Source organism: Chenopodium quinoa, unplaced genomic scaffold, assembly GCF_001683475.1.
Source record: "Chenopodium quinoa cultivar QQ74 unplaced genomic scaffold, ASM168347v1, whole genome shotgun sequence".
In the NCBI taxonomy this organism is placed as follows: Eukaryota; Viridiplantae; Streptophyta; class Magnoliopsida; order Caryophyllales; family Amaranthaceae; genus Chenopodium; species Chenopodium quinoa.
In genome coordinates, this window is record NW_018742241.1 from 295,684 (window position 1) to 318,708 (window position 23,025).

Genomic DNA, 23,025 nt, shown 5'->3' on the forward strand with positions numbered 1-23,025 from the left:
GGCTGATCGAGATGAAGAGTATGACCCTCAGGATTATCATACGGTGTATAGGGGCCAGCATGGGAGATTTGTTAGTAGTAGTCCAAGCGAGTCAGCCTTCCACCAGCTCAGCAGAGACATGGATAGTGCAGCAGCTGATGCCAGGTGGTCCTGAGGATGGTACTTGTTTCGGGGTTTTTTATGTGTCCCACGGGAGAGTTACAATTCCGAGAATGGCTTGCTAACCGGCTGTGTACCTGCAAAACAACGAAACTCCGGTTGGGTGGAGTTCCGCCTCCGATGATCAAGTTAGGATTCGTACGAAGTGAATAGTGCGGAAATAAATGGTTTTCTCTCTGATTCAGAGAGAGTAAATGCGTATTGGTAGTTGTGTTTTGTGTTTGGGAATTTGTGAATGCCCAATAAATGAGGTATTTTCCTCTATTTATAGGGTTGGGGAACTGTATTCCCACCAATTAGGACGTGCCACGTGTCAGCCTGGGATTGGCTCCCACTTGCCCTTTCTGGGGGCTGACACGTGGCGCCCTCTGATTGGGCCACGTGGCTAGGGTGTTTTTACCCTAATCATTTGCCCCTCACAGATGACACGTGGCGTGCCACGTGGTATCTGTGACATGGCCTGCCACGCAATGCTGCTGTGACAGTTGTCACAATGAGAGAAGGGGACGGTTGGTCTCCTTCCCGCCACTTTTCCTTTTCCTTTTTTTTTTTTTTTGAAGGGGGCTGACGGTTCGTCATCCTCCCAATTTTCGAATTTTGAATCAAGGAGTTGGCGATTCGCCTTCCCTGACCCCTATATAAGGAACCTCTCCTCAATCATTTGCAACATTTGCAAACTTCCAAAAAATCAAGAGAGCTCTGATACCGGCTGAGAGAAATCAACAATCGTTCCTTGCTTTTCACATCCGGCTTTGCATCAATTCCTGAATCAGAGCACCCGCAATCTTCCGGCTGAGGTAAATTTCAATTCCCTTTTTGCATACTTAACCGGGGAGGGTTAGCTTGCCATAGATTAGGATAGCAACCGGATTTATATATTTTTGCACCACCGGTGATCTTTGTCACATCTGCTCAACAGACCCCCATCCGGTATAATCCGCCTGGGGTGCTGTTGAGAGATTTATGGGTTGCTTCTTCAAAGCTCCCAGAGGGCCCCCATCCGGTTATTGCCGGCTGAGGGATCTTTGAATGACTCCATTTTTTCCAAGACTCCTCAATGTACCCCCAACCGGCTTTATCCGCCTGAGGACATTTGGGGGGATTCTGAATTTTTCAAAAAGCATTCAATAGACCCCCATCCGGTTTTAACCGTCTGGGGTGTTTTTGAGCCATTGTATTATTTTTTCTCAAAAGCTTTCAATACGCCCCCATCCGGTTGTAACCGTCTGGGGTGCTTTTAAGTAATTGTAATTTTTTCTCAAAAGCTTTCAATACACCCCCATCCGGTTATAACCGTCTGGGGTGCTTTTGAGTAATTGTAATTTTTTCTCAAAAGCTTTAAATACACCCCCATCCGGTTATAACCGTCTGGGGTGCTTTTGAGTAATTGTAATTTTTTCTCAAAAGCTTTCAATACACCCCCATCCGGTTATAACCGTCTGGGGTGCTTTTGAGTAATTGTAATTTTTTCTCAAAAGCTTTCAATACACCCCCATCCGGTTATAACCGTCTGGGGTGCTTTTGAGTGAGTTTGACCAAAAACGTTGACCAGACCGGATGGGGTGTTTTTGGGTAAGTTTGACCATAAACGTTGACCAGACCGGATTGGGTGTTTTTGGGTAAGTTTGACCAAAAACGTTGACCATGACCGGATGGGGTGTTTTTGGGTAAGTTTGACCAAAAACGTTGACCAAGACCGGATGGGGTGTTTTTGGGTAAGTTTGACCAAGACCGGATGGGGTGTTTTTGGGTAAGTTTGACCAAAAACGTTGACCTAACCGGATGGGGTGTTTTTGGGTTAGTTTGACCAAAAACGTTGACCAAGACCGGATGGGGTGTTTTTGGGTAAGTTTGACCAAAAACGTTGACCGAGACCGGATGGGGTGTTTTTGGGTAAGTTTGACCAAAAACGTTGACCAAACCGGATAGGGTGTTTTTGGGTGAGTTTTTGAATTCTGATCACTTGGATCTTTTTTGCAGGTACTTGAGACCGTCTGCAGTGCTTCCAATCAGCCTTCAACTCTTCAACTACATCAGTACCAAGGTACCGCCTGTAATCCTTTCATTCTCTTGTCAATTTTCCGGCTGACTAGGTAGTTAAATGGACTCACCCAACACATACTTGGCCCAACCTAGAACTGATGTCAACCGGTCACCAAGTACGGCTGAGTCTAGGACTGGGGATGCCGCCTGGAGGTGTTTGGTCCATTCTTGTGATAAAAATCCGACCATCTCTGCTCATGTGCAGGACAGAATGGCCCGAACAAGATGGACGGCGGTAGATCCGGATTACCAGTCTGAGGATTCAGCCGGACCTCCGGTTGAAGACATCCCCTACGACCAGCCGGGTGTACTCAGTACACCAAGTGATAGGATCTTGGAGGGGTCTGAATCGGGTGAGGAGGAGGCTGCTGGGAGATCCGCCTCTTCCTCTTTTGCCACAACATCCGGAGAGCCGGATGTTCAAGAGGTGGACAAAGAGGCCTTCTAATGGCCGTCTATGAATAATCCCTATGAAGCGTCAATGAGCACCCGGGACATCGTTACCTTAACCGCCACATTGCCGGCTTTCCTGGAAAAGAAACCAATAGGTCCCGGCTGGGATCTGGTTGTGCCGCCGGCTGAGGCAACAATTGTCTGGGATGACAACCGGGACCACGCAGACAACTATTTCGGTTGCTATGAGGCGGCCTTCAAAGCCGGTCTCCGGTTCCCCCTGCATCGAGAAATTAAATCCATACTGAGGGGGTATGACTTAGGCGTTTGGCAACTTACACCCAACTCTTAGGTGAATATTTTAGGATATATTGCCGCCTGCGAGATGCAGGATGTGACGCCTAGCTGGGAGGCGTTTGCACATATGCACTACATGAGCCGTGCCCCAGGCGGCTGGAATGCGTGGTATACCCTGACCACGCATCCGGAATACATGATGACCCTGGACAAGCCGTCCAAGTGGTCAAGTTGGAAGAGCAAATTTTATCTGGTGTCATCACCGTCTCTCCAACAGAACCGGAGGCTGCGCACATACAATAAGCAGCCGTCGTTTCTTGGAAGGAAGTGCGCCCTCCCAAAGATACCGGGAGAGGCCTGAGATCAAATCATGGAGCCGGGGCTCTTCAAGAAAACAACCATGCCCCTGGATGACGGGACACATATCATCGTGCCTAAATTTTGGGTCCCTCATCCGGACTGGTTTGGAGACGAGGCGTTTCTCTCCGCCTGCGGTCTGAGTACGATGTTTACCAAACGTACGTCATAGACAACCGGCCTTTTCATCCGCCTGTATTATCCTTGCCTGTTCTAACTTTCTTTTCACGTTTTGCAGAACAAGGTAGAGAGATGGTTTCCCCGGATATGACACCGGCTAAATCAGCGGCTGGGCTCCGCATGGAAAAGCTCGACAAAAAGAGGGCTCAAGTTGCAGCCCGGAACGAAGGGGTAAGTACCGGATGCTTTCTCTCATTTTTACCGGTTGCATGAGTTGTAGCTCATGCCCTTTACTCCGGATGCATATTAACTTGTTAATATTTGTAACTCTTTTCCTTTGCAGTCTGGGAGCAGGGGGGTTCCCAGGTCCCTCCGGAAGATGACCAAGAGGCCCGGCGAGGCTCTCCCTCAGCCGGCCTCTTCCCGCCAGAGAACCAACCCCATTCCTCCTCCTGCCTCTGGGGCCAGACCGCCTGCTTAACAGCAGCGATCTACTTCTGGAGGGAAAAGCCTTCGGGGCTTAACTCCTGGCTCCCAGACGGGAGGCAATGAAACTGAGGAGCCGGAGGCTCTGTCTGGCCGGGTGCTTGCTGTAGCATCCGGCTCAAATGCGGCTGGGGGTGTTTCTACCCCTCAGCCCCAATCTCAAGGTATGGCCTCGCCCTTCGAACACCCCTGGCCGCTTGGACCTGCCAGAGTCAAGTCCCAGGATTCTCAGTCGGGCGATTCTGCAGCCAGCCGGCATAATATAGGCGGTGCTTATGCCCGTTAATTAACCGGTCGATCTGTTGATGCAGAAACTTCTCGTTGGCCTGATTTGCAAAACTATGCCAAGAGAATGGTCCGGACCCTCACCCGGTCTGGAAGGGAGGCAATCCCGGGTGTAGGGCAGGTCAACATTGACCAACTGCAATCTCTTGCAGCTGAGGTAAGTGCCGGCTGAGTTACTTTCAAGTAAGTTTTCATTTTACCGGATACTAACTCTATTTTTGCCGGCTGTATTGCAGTTGTTGTTACGGATTGATGGGCTCCGGGGCCCTCTCCGCCGCAAGCAAGAGGAGGTAAGGGATGCCCAACGAAGGGCAACCGACTTAGTAGACGTCCATCAGTATAATTGTATTATGTATGAAGTTGAATCTAAAGCCCGGGAGATGAAACAGGAGGAACTTCTCCAAAATGTTACGGCTGCTGCTGAGGCTGCTAATAAGAAAGCAGCCGAGTTCGAGAAAAAGGCATCAGATGCCGAGCTGAAAATTAAGTCCCTTGAGGCAGACGTCCAGAAATTGACGGATGCTCAAAAGGGCTATGACGAGCTGAAGGAGGAGGTGGCCAAGGCCAAGGAAGAGCTTGCTGAAGCTCAAGAGGTCTTCAAGGGTAAGCTAGAGGCTGAGCAAACCCGCCTGATCGATGAGAATGAACGGGACTGCGAGGCCCGGATGAAGATGGCGTGGGAAATGCTCTACCCGGGTACGGAGTACGCGTGCTTTGACTTGCGTTACAGATATGCGAGTGAAGTATACGACGCTCAGGTGCTCGGGTTGAACCAGCCGGCACCCTTCGACGAATGGGTGCAGGCGGAGCTGGAGGAGGAAGAAGAAGAAGAAGTGCTGGCTGAGGGTGCTGAAACCCAAGGCCAGGCCATTGAAGCTCCACCAGCCGGGGATAGCCAGCCGTCTGTTGACCAGCCTGAGAAACCTCAACCTTCGCAGCAGCAGCATTAGTTTTTCTTTTTGTTTCATCCCTGACTTGTATGCCATGTATTGTTTCAACTCTGTTTTTACCGGACCTTGATCCGGGTAACATTTATTGATATATATTAACCGGTACAACCGGTTTTCTCATATTTTTGCTTTTCGATTTCAATTTTTTGCAAAAATTTTACAAGTTTTGGGTACGTCTGCCCCTGGACGGGTGCATGCTTCAAGTCGTTCCAACTTGAAGGAGGCAGCCGTCCATATTGCTAACCGGCTGCATCAAAGCATTTGCCGGGTGCGAAGCTGTCTACATTGGTTATGCATAGATCCGCCTGTAGGGTCCTCAGATGAAGACCGGCTGCAGGGGCCTTTGACTAGAACACCGCCTGTAGGGTCTTCAAATGAAGATCGGCTACAGGGGCCGTTTGTAAATTACCGCCTATAGGGTCTTTAAGTAAAGACCGGCTACAGGGCCTTTGGTAAATTGCCGCCTGTATGGTCTTTAAGTAAAGACCGGCTACAGGGCCTTTGGTAAATTACCGCCTGTAGGGTCTTTAAGTAAAGACCGGCTACAGGGCCTTTGGTAAATTACCGCCTGTAGGGTCTTTAAGTAAAGACCGGCTATAGGGCCTTTGGTAAATTGCCGCCTGTATGGTCTTTAAGTAAAGACCGGCTACAGGGCCTTTGGTAAATTACCGCCTGTAGGGTCTTTAAGTAAAGACCGGCTACAGGGCCTTTGGTAAATTGCTGCCTGTATGGTCTTTAAGTAAAGACCGGCTACAGGGCCTTTGGTAAATTACCGCCTGTAGGGTCTTTAAGTAAAGACCGGCTACAGGGCCTTTGGTAAATTACCGCCTGTAGGGTCTTTAAGTAAAGACCGGCTACAGGGCCTTTGGTAAATTACCGCCTGTAGGGTCTTTAAGTAAAGACCGACTACAGGGCCATTCTTTAAAACACCGCCTGTATGGCCTTTAAATAAAAACCGGCTACAGGGGCTTTCGGGCATTCATTGATGCATAGAGTTACGGCTTCTTTGGAAGCCGGCTGTTTGCCTCTTTTGGACAGTTGGTTTGTAATTATTGCGTGTTGTTGTTCGCGTGCCCCTGTAGGGCTTCAAGATTTTAGACGCCGCCTGTATCACCTTTGGGTAATAGGCGCCTGTATCTTGAATTCGAAGGATCATTCAACTGGCGTTGAGTTATGATCTTTAGAACAATGTACCACCCGGATGGGAGATGTTCTCTTTGACGATTGAAGCCAAATTCAGATCGACGGATGCCTGTCTTTTGGACAGACGGTTTAAAGTGAAGGCAATTTATGCGCATGCCCCTGTAGGGCTTTCTTTGAAAGCCGGCTACATTGGGGGCTCCAAGATTTAAAGCGCCGTCTATATTACCTTTGGGTAATAGACGGCTGTATCTTGGATTTGGGGAATCATTCAACTGGGTGTTGAGTTATGATCCTAGAACAATGTACCACCCGGATGGGAGATGTTCTCTTCGACGATTGAAGCCAAATTCATGTCGTCGGATGTCTGCCTTTTTGGACAGACGGTTTAATTCTATAAATGTCCGGTCGCGCATTACGCGTGGGTCTTTGAAGTATCTGGATGAGTATCCGGTTGTGCTTTGCACAATTACAAACAAATATGTGCAAGTATTTAGACAAGTAAGTGTCGGCTGTGCATTGCACAGTTGCGACATGATACAAATTGAGAATAAAGCTTTTTATTAATACTTTAATACAAATTATTAGAAGTAGTACTTTTTTAAGTTATCTACATTCCAAGTCCTGGGTAGCTGTCTACCGTCTGGAGTTTCCAGGCGGTAGGTACCACCTCTGACTTCTTCGGTAATTCGGTAGGGCCCTTCCCAATTTGGGGTTAATTTTCCTTGCTCATTTGCCCTACCGATTGCCTCCATTTTTCTCAAAACAAAGTCACCCACTTTTAGAGGCCGCTTGTGCACCCGTTTGTTGTGGGCTCTCGTCATTCTCAGACGGTATATCTCATGACGCAAGGCGGCATTGCCCCTGCGCTCCGGGAGAGAATCCAATGCTAGCCGCATGGCCTCCCAATTAGCCTCTTCGTCATAAAGCATGACTCGAAGTGTTGGCTCACACAGTTCAATTGGCAGGACGGCTTCAGTGCCGTATGTCATGAGGAACGGGGTTTCACTGGTTTCCCCTTTCTCAGTTGTTCTGATGGTCCATAGAACATGTGGCAATTCATCTGCCCATAGGCCACCAGCCTTTTCTATCTTCTTTTTTATGCCATCTGAGATGAGTTTGTTGAAGGCCTCAACTTGACCGTTTGCTTGAGGACGGCCTACAGATGCAAAGCAGTGGGTAATTCCTTGATCCCCTAGCCAACTCTTGAGTATAGAAGTTTCAAACTGAGGACCGTTGTCAAAGACCATGGACATAGGCACCCAAAACCGGGTGATAATGTTCCTCCATATGAAGGAGATAACGTCTTTTGTTTTAATGCCCTTGACCGCCTCTGCTTCCACCCATTTGGTGAAGTAATCTACAGCCACTAAGATGTACCTACGCCCGCCTGAGGCTGGCGCGTATGGTCCTAAGATATCCATGCCCCACTTTGCAAATGAAACCGGGCAGATAGCTGTCAGGTCTGTTGTCGGACGGTGTATGAGCCGGCCAAATTTCTGGCACTTGTCACACCTTCTCACCAAATCCACGACATCTGATTCAAAAGTAGGCCAAAAGTATCCCTGCCGCCTGGCTCTCTTGGCTAGGGACCTGCCGCCTATGTGCGATGCACAAAAGCCTGAGTGTAGGTCTTCCAAGACCTCTTTTCCCTTCTCAGGGGTTACACATTTTAAGAGCGGCTGGAGATATCCTTTCCGGAAGAGTTCCCCTTGGAACATTTCAAAGCTGGCTGCCCGTTTTTTCAACAAGGCCGCCTCAGCAGGAGCATCCGGCAGGATGCCGTGTGCTAGAAAATTCCGGATGGGGTCCATCCAGGTAGAGCTTCGGTCCAGGACTCCAATGGGATCATGTTCAATACTTCTTTTTTCCATGACTTCCCAGAAGACTGACCTAGGCGTATCAGATGTGGCGGATGAGGCCAGTTTGGACAATGCATCCGCCTGGTTGTTTTCTGACCGGGGCACCTGACTTAGCTTGAATTCGTCAAATTTCTTGGCCTCTTCTTTTACCGCCTGCAAGTATTTGATCATTGCCGGATGGGTGGCTTCGAAGTCACCATTGAATTGGTTAACAATCAATTGAGAATCTGAGCAGGCGTCAATCTTTCTTGCCCCTGCTGCCTTACACATGCGGATACCGGCTAGCAGTGCTTCATATTCTGCCTCGTTATTTGAGGCTTGAAATTTGAACCGTAGTGCATATTCATAAGTATCCCCTTCCGGGGATTTGAAAATTACGCCTGCACCACAGCCGTTCATTGTAGAGCTCCCGTCTACATACACCTTCCAGACCTGATCTGTGTTATCCGGCTGGGGTGGCCTTGTCATTTCCACAATGAAATCGGCAAACGCCTGACCCTTCACCGCCTTTCTTGGCTCGAAGGTGATTTCTAAGCTTTGAATGGCGATTACCCATTTCAGAAGCCTACCGGATGATTCCAAGGTTGTCAGTGGCCGCTTGAGGGGTTGGTCGGTATAGACCACCACCGGATGTGCCAAGAAGTATGGTTTTAACTTCTTGACAGCCATGAACAAGGCAAGGCCAAACTTTTCAACCATGGGATACCGGAGCTCTGCATTCCGGAGGACGTAGCTTATGAAGTAGACCGAGAGCTGCGTGTCGTCTCGCTCAGCTAAGAGAACGACACTGAGGGCATGATCTGAGGCGGCTAAGTACATGTACAACACTTCACCGGTTAAGGGGCTAACCAGCCGGGGTAACGAGTGAAGATGTTCTTTTAGTTTCTGAAATGCCGCCTCGGCATTCTCCCCCCATTCGAATCTAGTCTTCTTCTTGATATCTTGGAAGAAGTAAAGGCATTTATCACCCGACCGGCTCAGGAATCTTCCCAAGGCAGCCAGGCAACCGGTAAGTTTCTGGACTTCTTTGACGGTACGGGGTGACTTCATGTCAATAACCGCCTGTACCTTGTCCGGGTTTGCCTCTATTCCTCTTTGATCAATCAAGAAACCGAGAAAATTTCCTGAATCAACACCAAAGACGCATTTCTTGGGATTTAGCATCACTTTGTGACGCCTGAGTGTTGAGAAAGTCTCCCGGAGGTCAGCGAGGTGATCCGCCTGCTGCTTGGATTTGACTATCATGTCATCAATGTACGCCTCCACATTCCTTCCGATTTGATTAATGAAGACCATATTAATCATCTGTTGGAAGGTGGAAGGCGCATTCTTCAACCCAAACGGCATCACCGTATAACAGAACAACCCTTGATCAGTGACGAAGGTCGTCTTTTCTTGATCTTTTTTCCACAAGGGTATCGGATGGAAGCCGGAGTAGGCATCCATGAAGCTCATCAAGGCATGACCGGCTGTTGAGTCAACCAGACTGTCAATCTTAGGAAGCGGATAGCTATCCTTTGGACATGCCTTGTTCAGATCTGTGTAGTCTACACACATCCGCCAGGTACCATTCGGCTTTTTGACAAGAACAACGTTTGCTACCCAATTCGGGTAGTAGCATTGCCTAATGAACCGGGCATCCAGGAGCTTCTTGACCTCGGCGGCTGCTGCCTGAGATCTTTCCTCGCCATGGTTCCTCTTCTTTTGCCTAACCGGCTTTTTCTTTGGATCCACAGCGAGCTTGTGAACTGCAAGATCCGGATGTATACTCGGCATCTCGTCCACTTCAAAGGCAAAAATGTCTTTGAATAACCGGGCATCCAGGAGCTTCTTGACCTCGGCGGCTGCTGCCTGAGATCTTTCCTCGCCATGGTTCCTCTTCTTTTGCCTAACCGGCTTTTTCTTTGGATCCACAGCGAGCTTGTGAACTGCAAGATCCGGATGTATACCCGGCATCTCGTCCACTTCAAAGGCAAAAATGTCTTTGAATTCTTTGAGAAGCTGGTGCAATGCTTCGCCCAACTCCCCTAAGGCAACCGTCCCCACCTTGACGGTTCTCTCTGGACGGCTGTCATCCAGAATGAGGTCAGTGTTTTCACCAGCCGGTTGGGGACGGAACTCATCTGATCTCTCCCCAATCAGTGATTGCTATTTTTTTTCCTTTCTTGGCGGCCAAGGGATGGTCTGCCTTTCTTTTTTGGCCGGCTGCTAAGGGAGCAGGGCCGGCTTCCATGCTTTCTCCCAAAAGGGGGGGTTCCTCATTTATGCCGGCTGAGTGCACAGTCGACTTGACGGCTGTGAGGTAGCACTCCCTTGCCGTCTTCTGATCTCCACTCATGGAACCCACCGTCCCATCATCCCTCTCAAATTTGATTAACATGAGAGAGGGGATGATGACTGCCTTGGACTCATTGAGGGTTGGACGGCCCAAGATTATGTTGTAGGCGGTCAGTTCTTCAACCACAAGGAACTTAACCACCATATGTCGTCCTTCCCCCTTCTCGCCCATCCGGATGGGTAGGTCAATCCTCCCCACCGGATGCACTACTCCTCCCCCAAAGCCAACTAGGGGGTGAGGAGCCGGCTGCATGCTACCAGGCTTGTATTTCAGCTTTGCAAGGCACTGGTAGCTGATAAGATCAGACGAGCTCCCGGTATCTATAAGGATCCGGCCTACTCGCTGATTGGCAACCTTACACTCTACGACCAGAGGGTCGTCATGAGGCCGCCTGACCTTGCCCCGGTCCCTCTCAGAAACGAGGACTTCGGGGAAGGTATCCGGCGACGCCTGGCCCTCATCCACTGAGTTGACCAAACGCCGGATGTTGTCTTTAGCCCCCCGGATGGTAGGACCCCCTCCGGCGAAGCCGCCTGCTATGGTGAAGATTTGTTCTTCATCCGTATCAGAGTTGGCAGCCGGCTTCTTGGACGGATGCCCTTTGCTTTGCTTGGCTCCGCCCTTGGGATTTATTATATAGGACCTCAGGGCCCCTTCATCAGCCAGACGGTCCAGTTGCCGCCTGAGGGTATAACAGTCACTAGTGTCATGGCCAATGTCCTCGTGGAATTGGCAGTACTTGCTCTTGTCCCGGCTGCTAACGGGACTTTTCATGGGAGCCGGTTTCTCAATAGTCATCCGGTTCCTGACCTCCACGAGGATGGAGGATGGGTCTTTGTTGAACTCGTACTTAGGGACGTACGGTCTCAACTCCCTGGCTTTCTTCTGGGACGGCTGACCAGTACGGTCGGCTGCCCAGACTTCCTTCCGCTTGCCCTTGTCTTTGGCAGCCGGCTGGGCAGGCCGACTGTCTTTCCTTTCGGAATTTTTAGAGTCCGCCGGCTGCCTGATGGAGCACTGCTCTGTCGCCTGTATATAGGCTTCAGCTTCCATCAGTGCCTCTTGAAGGGTAGCAACCCTCTTCCGGACGAGGTCAAACTTGAAAGTTGACCCGTCCTTCAGACCCTTGAAGAAGTCTGTATAGGCAACCTCATCCGTCAGGCCGGCTATCTGAATTCGGGTCAGATTGAACCGCCTGACATAGGACCGAAGTCCTTCCTTTTCCCCCTGCTGTACTGCCCCTAGATCGAGGCTAGTCTTCTTGGCGGGAATGTTCATGGAGAAGTTGGACGTAAAGAGATACGCCAACGTTCTGAAATTGTTAATGCACCCGGCTGGGAGGTTGCCAAACCACCTCTGGGCTATGCCCTTGAGGGTAGCCGGGAAGCACTTACACCAGACGGCGTCGTCCAACCCCTTCAAGTACATGAGGTTGGTGTATGCCATGAGGTGATCTTCCGGGTTGGTGGTACCGTCGAAGGTACCTACCAATACGTTCTTGACCTTGGCCGGCTGAGCCGCCTCGACTATTTCTCTAGAGAAGGCTGACGGTTGCTCACCCAGGTTGAGCAGCCGGAGCTGCCAGTCGGCTGACTGGATGGGTGCCGCCTGACCTCCGAAGAGACCCGGCTGCATGTATGGAGACCCATAGGGCATGTATGGCGGCTGGGGCGCATACAATGCCGGCTGGATCACTTCAGGGCCAGTGCGCACGGACACTCCGAGCGACTGACTTCCTCTATTGGTTTCCGAATGCTTCATTGAAGTATTGCGGAAGCTGTCAGGGAAGGTCGAGGTGGAAGCCGACCCAGACAGCTGCTGACTTCTCTTTTCCTGGATTAAGATCTGGGCATCGGAGTAAGTCTTCTTGGACCCATCCGGCTGCATCTGCCGGATGGCTTTCCGTTGCCCTGATTCAGGGAAACGGAGTCTTGAAAGATCAATATGGGGCCCATCAGCCCCCTTCGGCTTAGGGTGCGGAGTAGGCGCCCGGTCTTTGACCGCCTGCCCCCTCTTTGAGGGAGAAGGCTTCTTTGCCGCCTGCCCCCTCTTTGAGGGAGAAGGCTTCTTGGCCGCCTGACCCCTGTTGGAATCAGTGGACCTCTTGATGATGTCCGTCAGCTCCCCCTTGAAACTAGTCATGAATTTCATGAGTTCGTCTCTGGTGACAGGGGTTGGGCCCTCCGCCGCCTGGGGTACCCCAGCAGGCTGGCCGGCTGGGGGGCCATGGACTGCATCCAATCCCCGTTCCCTTATTTCTCGAGAACAGGTGTGTCGCGACCTGAATGACCCGTCTGGGGCCATATAGGTTTCGACATCGTTATCATCACCACTGCTAGGGTCCGTGTGGACCTCGGCTTCAACCATAGGCCGTTTGCCTTCAACAGGCGGTACATAGTCGGAAGTCATCTTGGAAGTACTCTCCCCACAGACGGCGCCAAATGTTTCGGGGTTTTTATGTGTCCTACGGGAGAGTTACAATTCCGAGAATGGCTTGCTGACCGGCTGTGTACCTGCAAAACAACGAAACTCCGGTTGGGTGGAGTTCCGCCTCCGACGATCAAGTTAGGATTCGTACGAAGTGAATAGTGCGGAAATAAATGGTTTTCTCTCTGATTCAGAGAGAGTAAATGCGTATTGGTAGTTGTGTTTTGTGTTTGGGAATTTATGAATGCCCAATAAATGAGGTATTTTCCTCTATTTATAGGGTTGGGGAACTGTATTCCCACCAATTAGGACGTGTCACGTGTCAGCCTGGGATTGGCTCCCACTTGCCCTTTCTAGGGCTGACACGTGGCGCCCTCTGATTGGGCCAGGTGGCTAGGGTGTTTTTACCCTAATCAGTACTGTTATCCCTAGTTTTGGTGGTCACGTGGCTGCATATATATGGGGCGGGCAGGAGCGTAATGTTTTGCGCTGTTTGAGCAGGACACAGTTGTGTTCTGAATTGGTTACCTGGCGAGGTCGTCTTGCACAGGAGCACCTGGAATTGATTGATGGTAGTGGTCTGTCTCACTTAGCCGGGATCATGTTTAGGCGTTTTGACTGGCCGTTGATTTCTGCTTTTGCTGAGAGATGGAAACCAAATAGGAACACGTCTCATATGCCATTTGGGGGGATCACGATCATGTTGCACGATGTGTACCATATTCTTGGGCTTCCTGTTGATGGTTCCATGGTTTCCACTACTCCTAGCACGGACGTCATACGGGACGCGTGCTCGGTTACCATAGACATGACTGCAGAAGAGCTGAATGAGAAGTGCGGTACGAAAACCATTTAGTAGGGTAGTGCGGTGTTGACCGAGAGGATTATGGACTCGACCTTGGAGGCGCAGAGGCCCTTCAGTGTCCATTACAGTGCCTACATGTGGTTAGTACTGGGCGGATGTCTGTTTTTGGACAAGAGTGGTAACCGTACTCATCCGTCCTTCCTCAACGAGCTTATTGTTGATGATCTTCCGATCAATGAGTTTTCTTGGGGTTCAGCTGCTCTAGCATATCTGTATCGGCAGTTGGGTACGACATCTAGAAAAGATGTCGATTCAATCGCTGGTTGTCTCACGCTTCTGCAAGCGTGGATCTACGAGTACTTTCCGTGCTTCCGGCCTCAGCAGGGTATCTTGAGGTTAATTGGATTGGATCAGCTGACTGACAATGAGGTTAACTGGCTACCGTACGGAGTTGATCTTGCACGACGCATGCCAGCCACTCTATTTATTGGCTGCATCCAATATTGTAGCATCATTGAGCCATACATGCCTGATCGAGTGGTCCGACAACTTGGATTCGTGCAGGACATTCCAAGGACCATTATCAGGCCTGAGAAGGCCAAGAGACCGACGAACTTGAAGATGTATCGGGTAGACTTTCCGACCGAGATGACATCTATGATGTGGACTCGGTTTGTCCCTGGTTCGTCTTTCAGTGTTGTTTTAGGTGCCCTCACCAGACTTGGTGGTGGAGCTCCTACGGTCGCTCCTAGTTACATGTAGTGGTTGTACCGATTTTCTCATCCTCGTGTTTCTCCTGGTGGGTCATCAAATGGGAGTAGCAGATTACCAGAGAGGACTAACATGAACTATGTAAGCAGTTGTGTTTTATTATACTATAAATACCACTTAAACAAATTGTAATTTCTATAATTAATATGTTGTTCTCTTATTTGCAGTGGATGGGTTGGTCCATGGAGATTCACCGAAGATCACTGGATGAGTATCCCATCATGTCGCGTGAAATAAGGGCAATGACTGAGCAGCTGATAGTTGACTGGAAGGCGATGATGGGGTTGTGAATTACTAGTCTTTTAGTTTTATATTAGCTGGTAGTCATTGTTGTACACTACTTTGTATTCGGCATGTAATTTAAAAACTAGAGACTAATTTAATAATGGGTTTTGTTGAAACTTTGTTTAATTACTTTTATTGATTGATTTATATTACATAGCTACAACTGTTCAACCTAAGTGAAAGTACATAAATCAGTTCACTGCCTAATTAATGCATCCCACATGTTCCTTCTAACTTCATATTGCTGATCCCACCCGTCGACACTTGGCTCGTGGTGCTCGGTCCACCATCCTGCGATCGGGGGAAGAGGTGAATTTTCTACAAGATCAATACGGATGAAATGTGACCCCCTAACTGTAGCGATCACAAACTCTCGGGCGGGTACCCTAACCGTGTTTCGTGCCCGCAACGGTAAGATCGTGAGGCATGGGTAGTAGCAGGTTGGTACGGTGCCTACACCAAGAATAATAACCCTTGCATTGAACCAAGTAGCAATAGGAAATAAATCTTGAATTGTAACCATCCAATGCCGTGAATCAACCGCCCCACCATCCCATCAAATACGTTCCACATTCATCCAAACCCTTCCAATCTCGTAAATCCTTTCGTACAGGATGGATGAGCGGCGACCTCGTTTGCTATTATTTCCCGAGCGTCAAATCATTGCGCTTGATCACCGAGGAAGAAGTCGGCCACACAACGAAAGCCACAGTTACCATCGCCAATGACATCCTTCCATGTCGTGATGTAAGGCAACATTGGTCCTGGAAGCAAGTGCAAATACCTGCATTGGCGGATGTCACATGGATCTTCTGCTTCTGCACAAAATTAATGTTCAATTATTAGTACGCTACAAGATGAAATACGTGGAAATCACAATAGCCAGTCGTACCTGTTTGCTGTGCACCCCGTTGAGTGTTTTGACGGCTGACATGTTTGAAATAACAGGGATCACGTCTTGTATCATTGTTCCTTCGTCGACCTTGAACGTTGTGCTTTACATGTGGATCTTCAAGGTTTGAATGATCTGGATGTAGCTCCTCCTCAATGATGCGAGATACATTTTGAAGTACAGCAGGATCTCTACCAATGACCTCATCAACCAGGGAACGAAAATGTGCAGCTTCCTCGGTCGAGTCGTTGACGAACACGGGTACATCAACACCATCACCGATAACCAAGGTCTTCCAGAACGGATGAATTTGCTTTATATACAAGCCTGTTTGTGCAACTAGCAAATCATGTATCTGGCAAGCATATGGCAAACCATGGGTCACACGCATTGCACATCCACAACGCTCATACACCTGATAACTCAGCTCCCTCATCCTTCTAGTCTCGTTATCGAGAACTTTCAAACAATGCTGAGACACCTTTCCGTTAATACGTGACAGTGGAAATTGTCTGTACTTCTCACCAATTTTCGACCTAGACACCTCCAAACCATTACGAATCGCAATGATCTGGTTACCAATATGACAATGTACTCGGGCCCATACGGTATCCAAAGAACCTGCCGTTGATTAAAATTATAAAAAACCGTTATGATTTATAATTAGAATAACTAAAACGAAGTAAATACATCAACTACAACATAATAACAATGAACTTGTCGAAGATTCAAACCACATCTTCACGGCCGAATGTTGGCTCTCAACTCTGCATGTACTGTGTTACCTAAGTGAAGAACTTGGTTCGTCCAAAATGTCACAAATTTGGTTTTATGACAAAGCCATGTTCTCTCAACATAACTAATCACTACCGGATAACTTGCCCACCGAGCTTTCATTGTATCTACAGCAACATTATAATCCCCCTCGGTTGCAGCATCCATGATACGTTTACATTTGCCGTTTTTGAAACTCACACCGATCCTCTTGTTTTTGAACATATTAGTGACCCGAGCCTCCACATCTTTGTTAATGTGCCATCGAAAAAGTAAATGCGACGTCCCTGGAAACACTTCTCTCAATGCCGCACAGAGGTTAAGCTCACGGTCTGTCAAAAATACCGACGGTTCCTTATCATACTCAATCAACTCTCTTAATCTCTGCAAAACCCACTGATAGCTTGCCGTGCACTCGTTGCGCATGAACACATAACCGACAAGGAAATTCTGAACGACATCCCATATCAGTTGGTCTTGTAAGTCGAATCCATATTGATCACATGTGGGTACGTGCGTAGTATGTTTACCGTGATTAGGTGCACCATAAGCGCATGCTGTAGAACACCGAGATCATCAGACATGACCCAGTAAATATACTAGCTCTGTCTCGCCAAATGAAGAAATTGCTGAACAACTCCTCTCCCATCAGACATCTCCGTTCTCAAGTCATACTGGCAATTGTAAATATGTCTGATGTTTGGATGATCATCAGGAAATTGCTCTGCAATAGTCGCCATGATGTTACGCGGTGCAACCTTGGACTTTGTCATGTCGCGCATAACCTTCTTCGCATCCTGGCTCAAGCCACTAATTTTACGATGACCCTCCTGATACATAATCATTGGATGGTTATGGGTCCCAGTTGCATCATTTTTTCCTCGGATCATCCAACTATCGGTGATGAACTCATAATATATCTTGATGTAGAAAGGACAACCATTAGCTTTGGTTTTTGTGTCCTTGCGAATTGCGTTCTCAAGATCTCTCGGCTTGCTCTTTCGTCCCCAATCACATCTCAAATATTGATACGGTCGACCATCTCTGGTTTTGTTGTAAGACGATTTAACCAAAATAAATCTCATATTTATGGCAACAGCATCCGCCCATTTCACTGCATCATCAAATGTTGGAAAAAACGTGTCTTTGACAAAATTCGCACTATAATTCACACCATCACCGCCGTCTTCAAACTCCGAATCCTATAAAAATAAAATGAAACACACAAAACACTCCAATATTATTATTTTAATTATAATATTAATAACAATATTCTTAAAACAACAACAATAATAATAATAATAATAATAATAATAGTAATAATAATAATAATAATAATAATAATCATAATAATAATAATCATAACAATAATAAAAATAATAATAATAACAATAATAAGACTAATAATAAGAATATAATAATACTAATAATCAATAACATACAAAAATAATAATAATAAAAATAATAAAAATAATAATAATCATAATAATATTAATAATAATAATAATAATAATAATAATAATAATCATAATAATAATAATAATAATAATAATAACAACAATAATAATACTAATAATCAATACATAAAAAATAAAAAAAAATTTCTTTTTGTACAGGGTACTTCAGCCCAGAACATCCGGATCTTCCATGGCGGATCCGAAAATCTTAGGCGGATCTTCCATGGGGGATCCACATTTTCTGGGCGGAAGTCCTCTTTTCATAAAAAAATAAAATTTCTACGACTTACAGATTCTTCCGACGATGCCTCCGGTATACAATCGTTGTCGTCGTTCATCGTCCAAAACCCGTTGCTAAAGCTTTATAGTTTTATTTTTTTTAAAAAAATTATATTTTTGGTGGTGGGCTCGGGAATTTTGGGGCTCGGGAATTTTTTAAAGCAAGTGGTGGGTCAAAGTGCTCGGGAATCTTTTCAAAATGCTCGGGAATCGTTGTGATAAAGCGGTGGAGCCTTATATAGCCCAAATTAAGAAAAGGGCAAAATGGTAACTTCATATTCAAATGGGAGCGACGCATCAGTAGTTTTATATATCTTCAAACTCTGCTGCCATTAGTATTTTTGGTTTTTTTTTCCCCAGTTTTGGGGAAAGAAGAAGAAGAGGTTGTTGATGATGATACTGTAATTGAATGATGTTGGTGTTGTTGCTGTTGATGACTGTTTTTTTTTCTTTTTTGGTTTTTTCAACTAAGTTTAAATTATGACCAATTCTGTAGAGGTGATAAAAAAAATTGCCCGGGCCTTAACAACAAATCTCGTGCTAAAATCCGCAAAAAAGTAGCGGGCTATTCATCGTTTTCGGGTTCGGATTTTTAACTAAAAATGTGTTTTTAGGCTTGCCCAAACTTACCCTATTTTCGAACCGAGCTAGCAGGCCGGGCTGATACTGACAACCTCTACAATTCTGTAATATGCTAAAAATTCTTTTGTAATGGTGGATTTCACTTTTGCTAGACAGTAAAAAATTGAATATCAACCCTTCCCTTCCCCCATTGATTCCGGTGCCCTGAATCCCTGTTGGGCAACCCCTACCCCTGACCTCCTTTTTCCATCCAACCTCTCCCCCTTCCCCTCTCTTTCAGCCGTTCTGGCAGCCCTCCCCCCAGCCATGCCTCACCCTATAAAAACCCGAATTCTAAATCAAAACCCATCAAGTACAAATCAAAACCTAGAATTCCAAATCAAGTCCCATAGTATGATCGATTGAATTTTTGATGAAATCATTGAGTTCTTGAGGAAGTTCCATTCTTGATCTTGCAAACCCTTATCAAATTGGAGAAAAATTCTAGGGTATTGAAGATTGAAGATTTCCTGCAAATGGAGGAATATTGAAACAGAGAGAGAAAGAAGAGAGAGAAAGAGGGAAGAGGGTCGGGTTTTCGATGGTTTTGGGCAAAATTCGTCCCGACCCCCACAAGATTCGCTACGAAAACCACTCCAAACACCCCGAAACCCAAAAATCGGAGGTGGGGTAGGGGTTTTCGATAGTTTTGAGCAAGGTTTTCTGGTTTCGCGTGATGGTGGGTGGGGGTTTCTGGATTCGAGGGTCAAGTTTCAATAGAGGTGGCTGGGTGTCGTGTTTCTGGATTTTGACTAGGGTGGTGGCTGGTGGGGTGGGGTTCCTTGCTGCCGGAGGTGGAGGTGTGGTGGGCAGAGGTTTGGCCGGAATGAGAGCCATTCATGGAGGTGTGGAAGGGAGGAAGAAGATGAAGAGGAAAAGGAAAAAAAAGGTTTTTTGTTTTTTGTTTTTTTAAATATATAATTTTTTTAAATCAAAAAAAATTTGGACAAATGAAAATGCGACACATGGCAGGTGACTTATTATTGTAGGTTAAGTGACATGCTTGGCCGAATAAAATAGAACATCCTCAAAGTTTGGATTATTGTGAAATAATTGAAAAGACGGATTAATAATAATATAAAAAAAAAAAAGACTGCTCAAAAGTTAGATTATTAGAATCAAATTTTCCTTGTATTTATAAGTCTCTCTAATTTAAATAAAGGTTTTTTAAAAGTGCGAAATTTTGAAAGGGAAACCTCACTAAAAAAATATTTGAAAAGCTACTGTTCTTTTTTAAAGGGGACCAGTCCCCCTCTTTCTCTCTTTTGTTAAACATCATATGAAAAATTTGCCTTGAAATCCGATATTCTTCATAATCACACATTAAGGTAATAGTTAACAGAGATAGTAGTATAACTTAATCTCACAAATATTATATCTCATTAAAAAAAACATCACATCAACTTTTCCAACAAAAATAAAAAATGTAACAATGCACCTAGAGATAAATACAATGGGGCAAATTAAAGGGAGTATCATCCAATAAAATAACATCTACGACATTATGAAAAGGTTGCAAAAGTCAATTGTGGCCACTTTATCATCAAATTAGAGGTGTACAATAAATATTGTAATCCGTTATAAAGTTGCTTTAAAATATCAAAAGTTACCCCTAAAATGAATAAAAGTTATCTTTTATATAAAAATTATCCCAATATAAGTTAAAGTTACACATTCTTTATTGATAAAGTTTACGCTCTTTAAATGACTAAAAATTAAATTTTAGTGATAAAAATAATTATATTATCCTTATTAAACTTATCTTGTTATCTATTTACATTAGAAGCGTTGTAGGTTTAAAGTTTGTTACCCAACTTGACTAAAAAAGTTATTCTAATGTTGTGGAATGTACACTAACACTAAAGTAAATTGGGTATACACAAAAGGTTTTGTAAACATGATTATTCTTTGGTTTCATTTAATTTCAATACACATAGTAATCATAATTAGGCTTGACAAGTACTTCATCTTATCTTTACAAAATCAATTATTTAATAGGTCTAAAGTCAAACATGGCCCAGTTGGTCATCCTTATAATTTATATTTTATTTGATAAGAAGAAGAACCTATTGGGTCAGAACCTCTCATAGGTCAATCTGTTCCGAATTAACGGGCTAGATTTTTTAGGAGTGGAGGGGAGAAGGATAAGAAAATTTAATCTCCACTTTAAAGAACCTGTAGTGGGATTTGATCTCACAACATGTACAAACTTTCCTATTAGACTATACCTTACTGTATCTTTATAATTTTTATTGTATTTGGTCTCTTTTCGCTATAATTTTTTATTTTAATCTCATCTTATCTCTAGGATGTACTCATGACTATGTCCTATACTTCATATGAACCAAATACTTGGGTTAAATTACCAACCTTAAATAGCTAACACTTAAAAGTGTCAAATATTTTTTCCTCAAAAGAAAAAAAAAAAGTGTCAAATATTAAGGTTTATGATGGGCTATATGTTCTCTTTGCCTTAGCTTACAAAAATGATTCAACGCAGTAAAAAAATTTGAAGGTTAGTAAAAATAAGTTAATATCATAAAAATTAAATTTTAATCCGTAAAATCCAGTAGCTTCAAATTAAAGAGCTTCTAGTACATTAGTATACGACTAGTATGATAGTTGTTTCGGGGTTTTCTGATGTCCTGCGGGAGAGTTACAATTCCGAGACTGGAACCGGACGCCTGTACCTGCAAAATAACGGAGACTCCTGTGAGCTCCGCCTCCAACGGTCAAGTTAGTACCTGATTAAGGAGTAATTAATGCGGAAATTAAAGTGATTTGGTCTCTCTAGGTGAGAGTGATTAACGTAGGTAATCTGCTTTGTTAGCGAGATCAGCCGGTTATTACTGTGTGTAATTAATGTGTTTTTTCCGTAATGTTTCTGTTCTCTTTCTGTAATCCCCCTTAATGAGGATTAAGGTAGGTATTTATAACCTTGGGAAACGTGCCCATCCTAGGTTTAGGTAAACCTAGGGCTGATTGGGCTTCCCTCGGAAGCTGGGCCTGGGTGGCCGGGTTCTCCATTAGGCATGGAGTATGCCACATGTCTTGACATAACAGGTCCAAGGTGGACGAATAAGCGCGTGCCACGTGGGAAGCCCTGACTGTTCCAACTGGGGGACACTTGGCAGGACCTGATTGGTCCACGTGGCGCATTCCGATTGGTGGGAGCAAAATCCCCTAATCATTTGCCCCTCACAGGTGGCACGTGATTGGTCATGTGTTACCTGTGACAGGTGTCGCACTGTAACAGGCGACGGCCTGCTACAGGTGTCAGTCGGCGAAAGGACGAGAGATTTTCCCGCCCAAATTTTGAATTCTGAAAGTGACCCTTCGCCTTCTCACTTCGCCTATATAAGGGAGAGTTGTCTTGAGTCATTTTCACACTTTGAGAACTTTTTGAGAACATTCGGACCCCTGAACTTGCTCTGACATTTTGGACCTTTTTAGCCTACCGCCTGTTCTGACAAGCCGACTGCACCGGATTTCCAGAACTTCATCAACCGTCACTCGTTCAGGTAACTCAGTTCTCTTACTCTTAATTTTCTTTTTATTTTCTGAAATGGCACCACGGAAGCACACGACACGACCTAGGTTAGTGATCAGCCGGTCACCGGGGACGGCTGAATCTAGGACTAGGAGTGCCGCCTGCCCTTTCCCGGACCCATCTTTGCCCTTTATACAAAGTCCGACTGTATCTGTGTCTATGCAGAGCAGGATGGCCAGAACGAAAAAGACAGCTAGGATCTCAAATTCAGACGGCTCCTCCCACAGGGTGCCGCTTAGTGAAACATCTGACCAGGCGCCAGATGTGGAAGTGAAACAAGGCGGCCTGGATGCCGACAATTCTGTGGGGGGGGTTCATAGTGACCCCTTCCCATTTAACAGTTAACAAATCTGCTCCTTTTCAAAGAGAGGAGGCGGGCCCCTCCGGGAGAGGGGAGGAGTCGTCCTCTTCAGACTCGTCGGAGGACGATTCCGAGTCAAGCTCTTCTGGCCATGCTTCTTTGGGTACAGAAGAGAAAAACAGCCGCCTGCAAGAGGCGAGACTTTCTCACGCAGTTGAGAAGGGGGACAATTGGGCGGAACCATCCGCCTCTTACCGAGAGCTAAATACCCCATACTACTGCACGGTACCTCGGGGCCGAATCACCGCCATGCAAGAGAAAGTGGAGAGCTTTATTGCAAACCACACCATGGGCCCCGACTTTCTAGTGTTTGTGCCGGATCCAGAAGACACAGTCGTCTGGCCGGCTGGTTCCAGTTATGAAAGCTCCTGCT

General features: G+C 46.2%; 1 protein-coding gene across 1 annotated transcript; it reads right to left on the minus strand.

Moving 5' to 3' along the window:
• Positions 1 to 14,953: 14,953 nt before the first annotated feature.
• On the minus strand, positions 14,954 to 16,238 carry LOC110736078. The gene is made up of 2 exons (XM_021916222.1): positions 15,611 to 16,238; positions 14,954 to 15,536 (listed from the first exon to the last, which is right to left on the minus strand). Exons 1-2 carry the CDS (start codon positions 16,044 to 16,046, stop codon positions 15,379 to 15,381), a joined length of 594 nt encoding a protein of 197 aa, XP_021771914.1. The 5' UTR covers positions 16,047 to 16,238; the 3' UTR covers positions 14,954 to 15,378.
• Positions 16,239 to 23,025: the final 6,787 nt, after the last annotated feature.

What these genes read in the sequence shown, in the direction of transcription:
- LOC110736078 (XM_021916222.1), bottom strand. Translation starts at nt 16,046, where the DNA reads ATGAGGGAGCTGAGTTATCAGGTGTATGAGCGTTGTGGATGTGCAATG. An exon ending in ACGGGGTGCACAGCAAACAG is followed by an intron (nt 15,537 to 15,610) that starts GTACGACTGGCT and finishes AATTTTGTGCAG; the next exon opens with AAGCAGAAGATCCATGTGAC.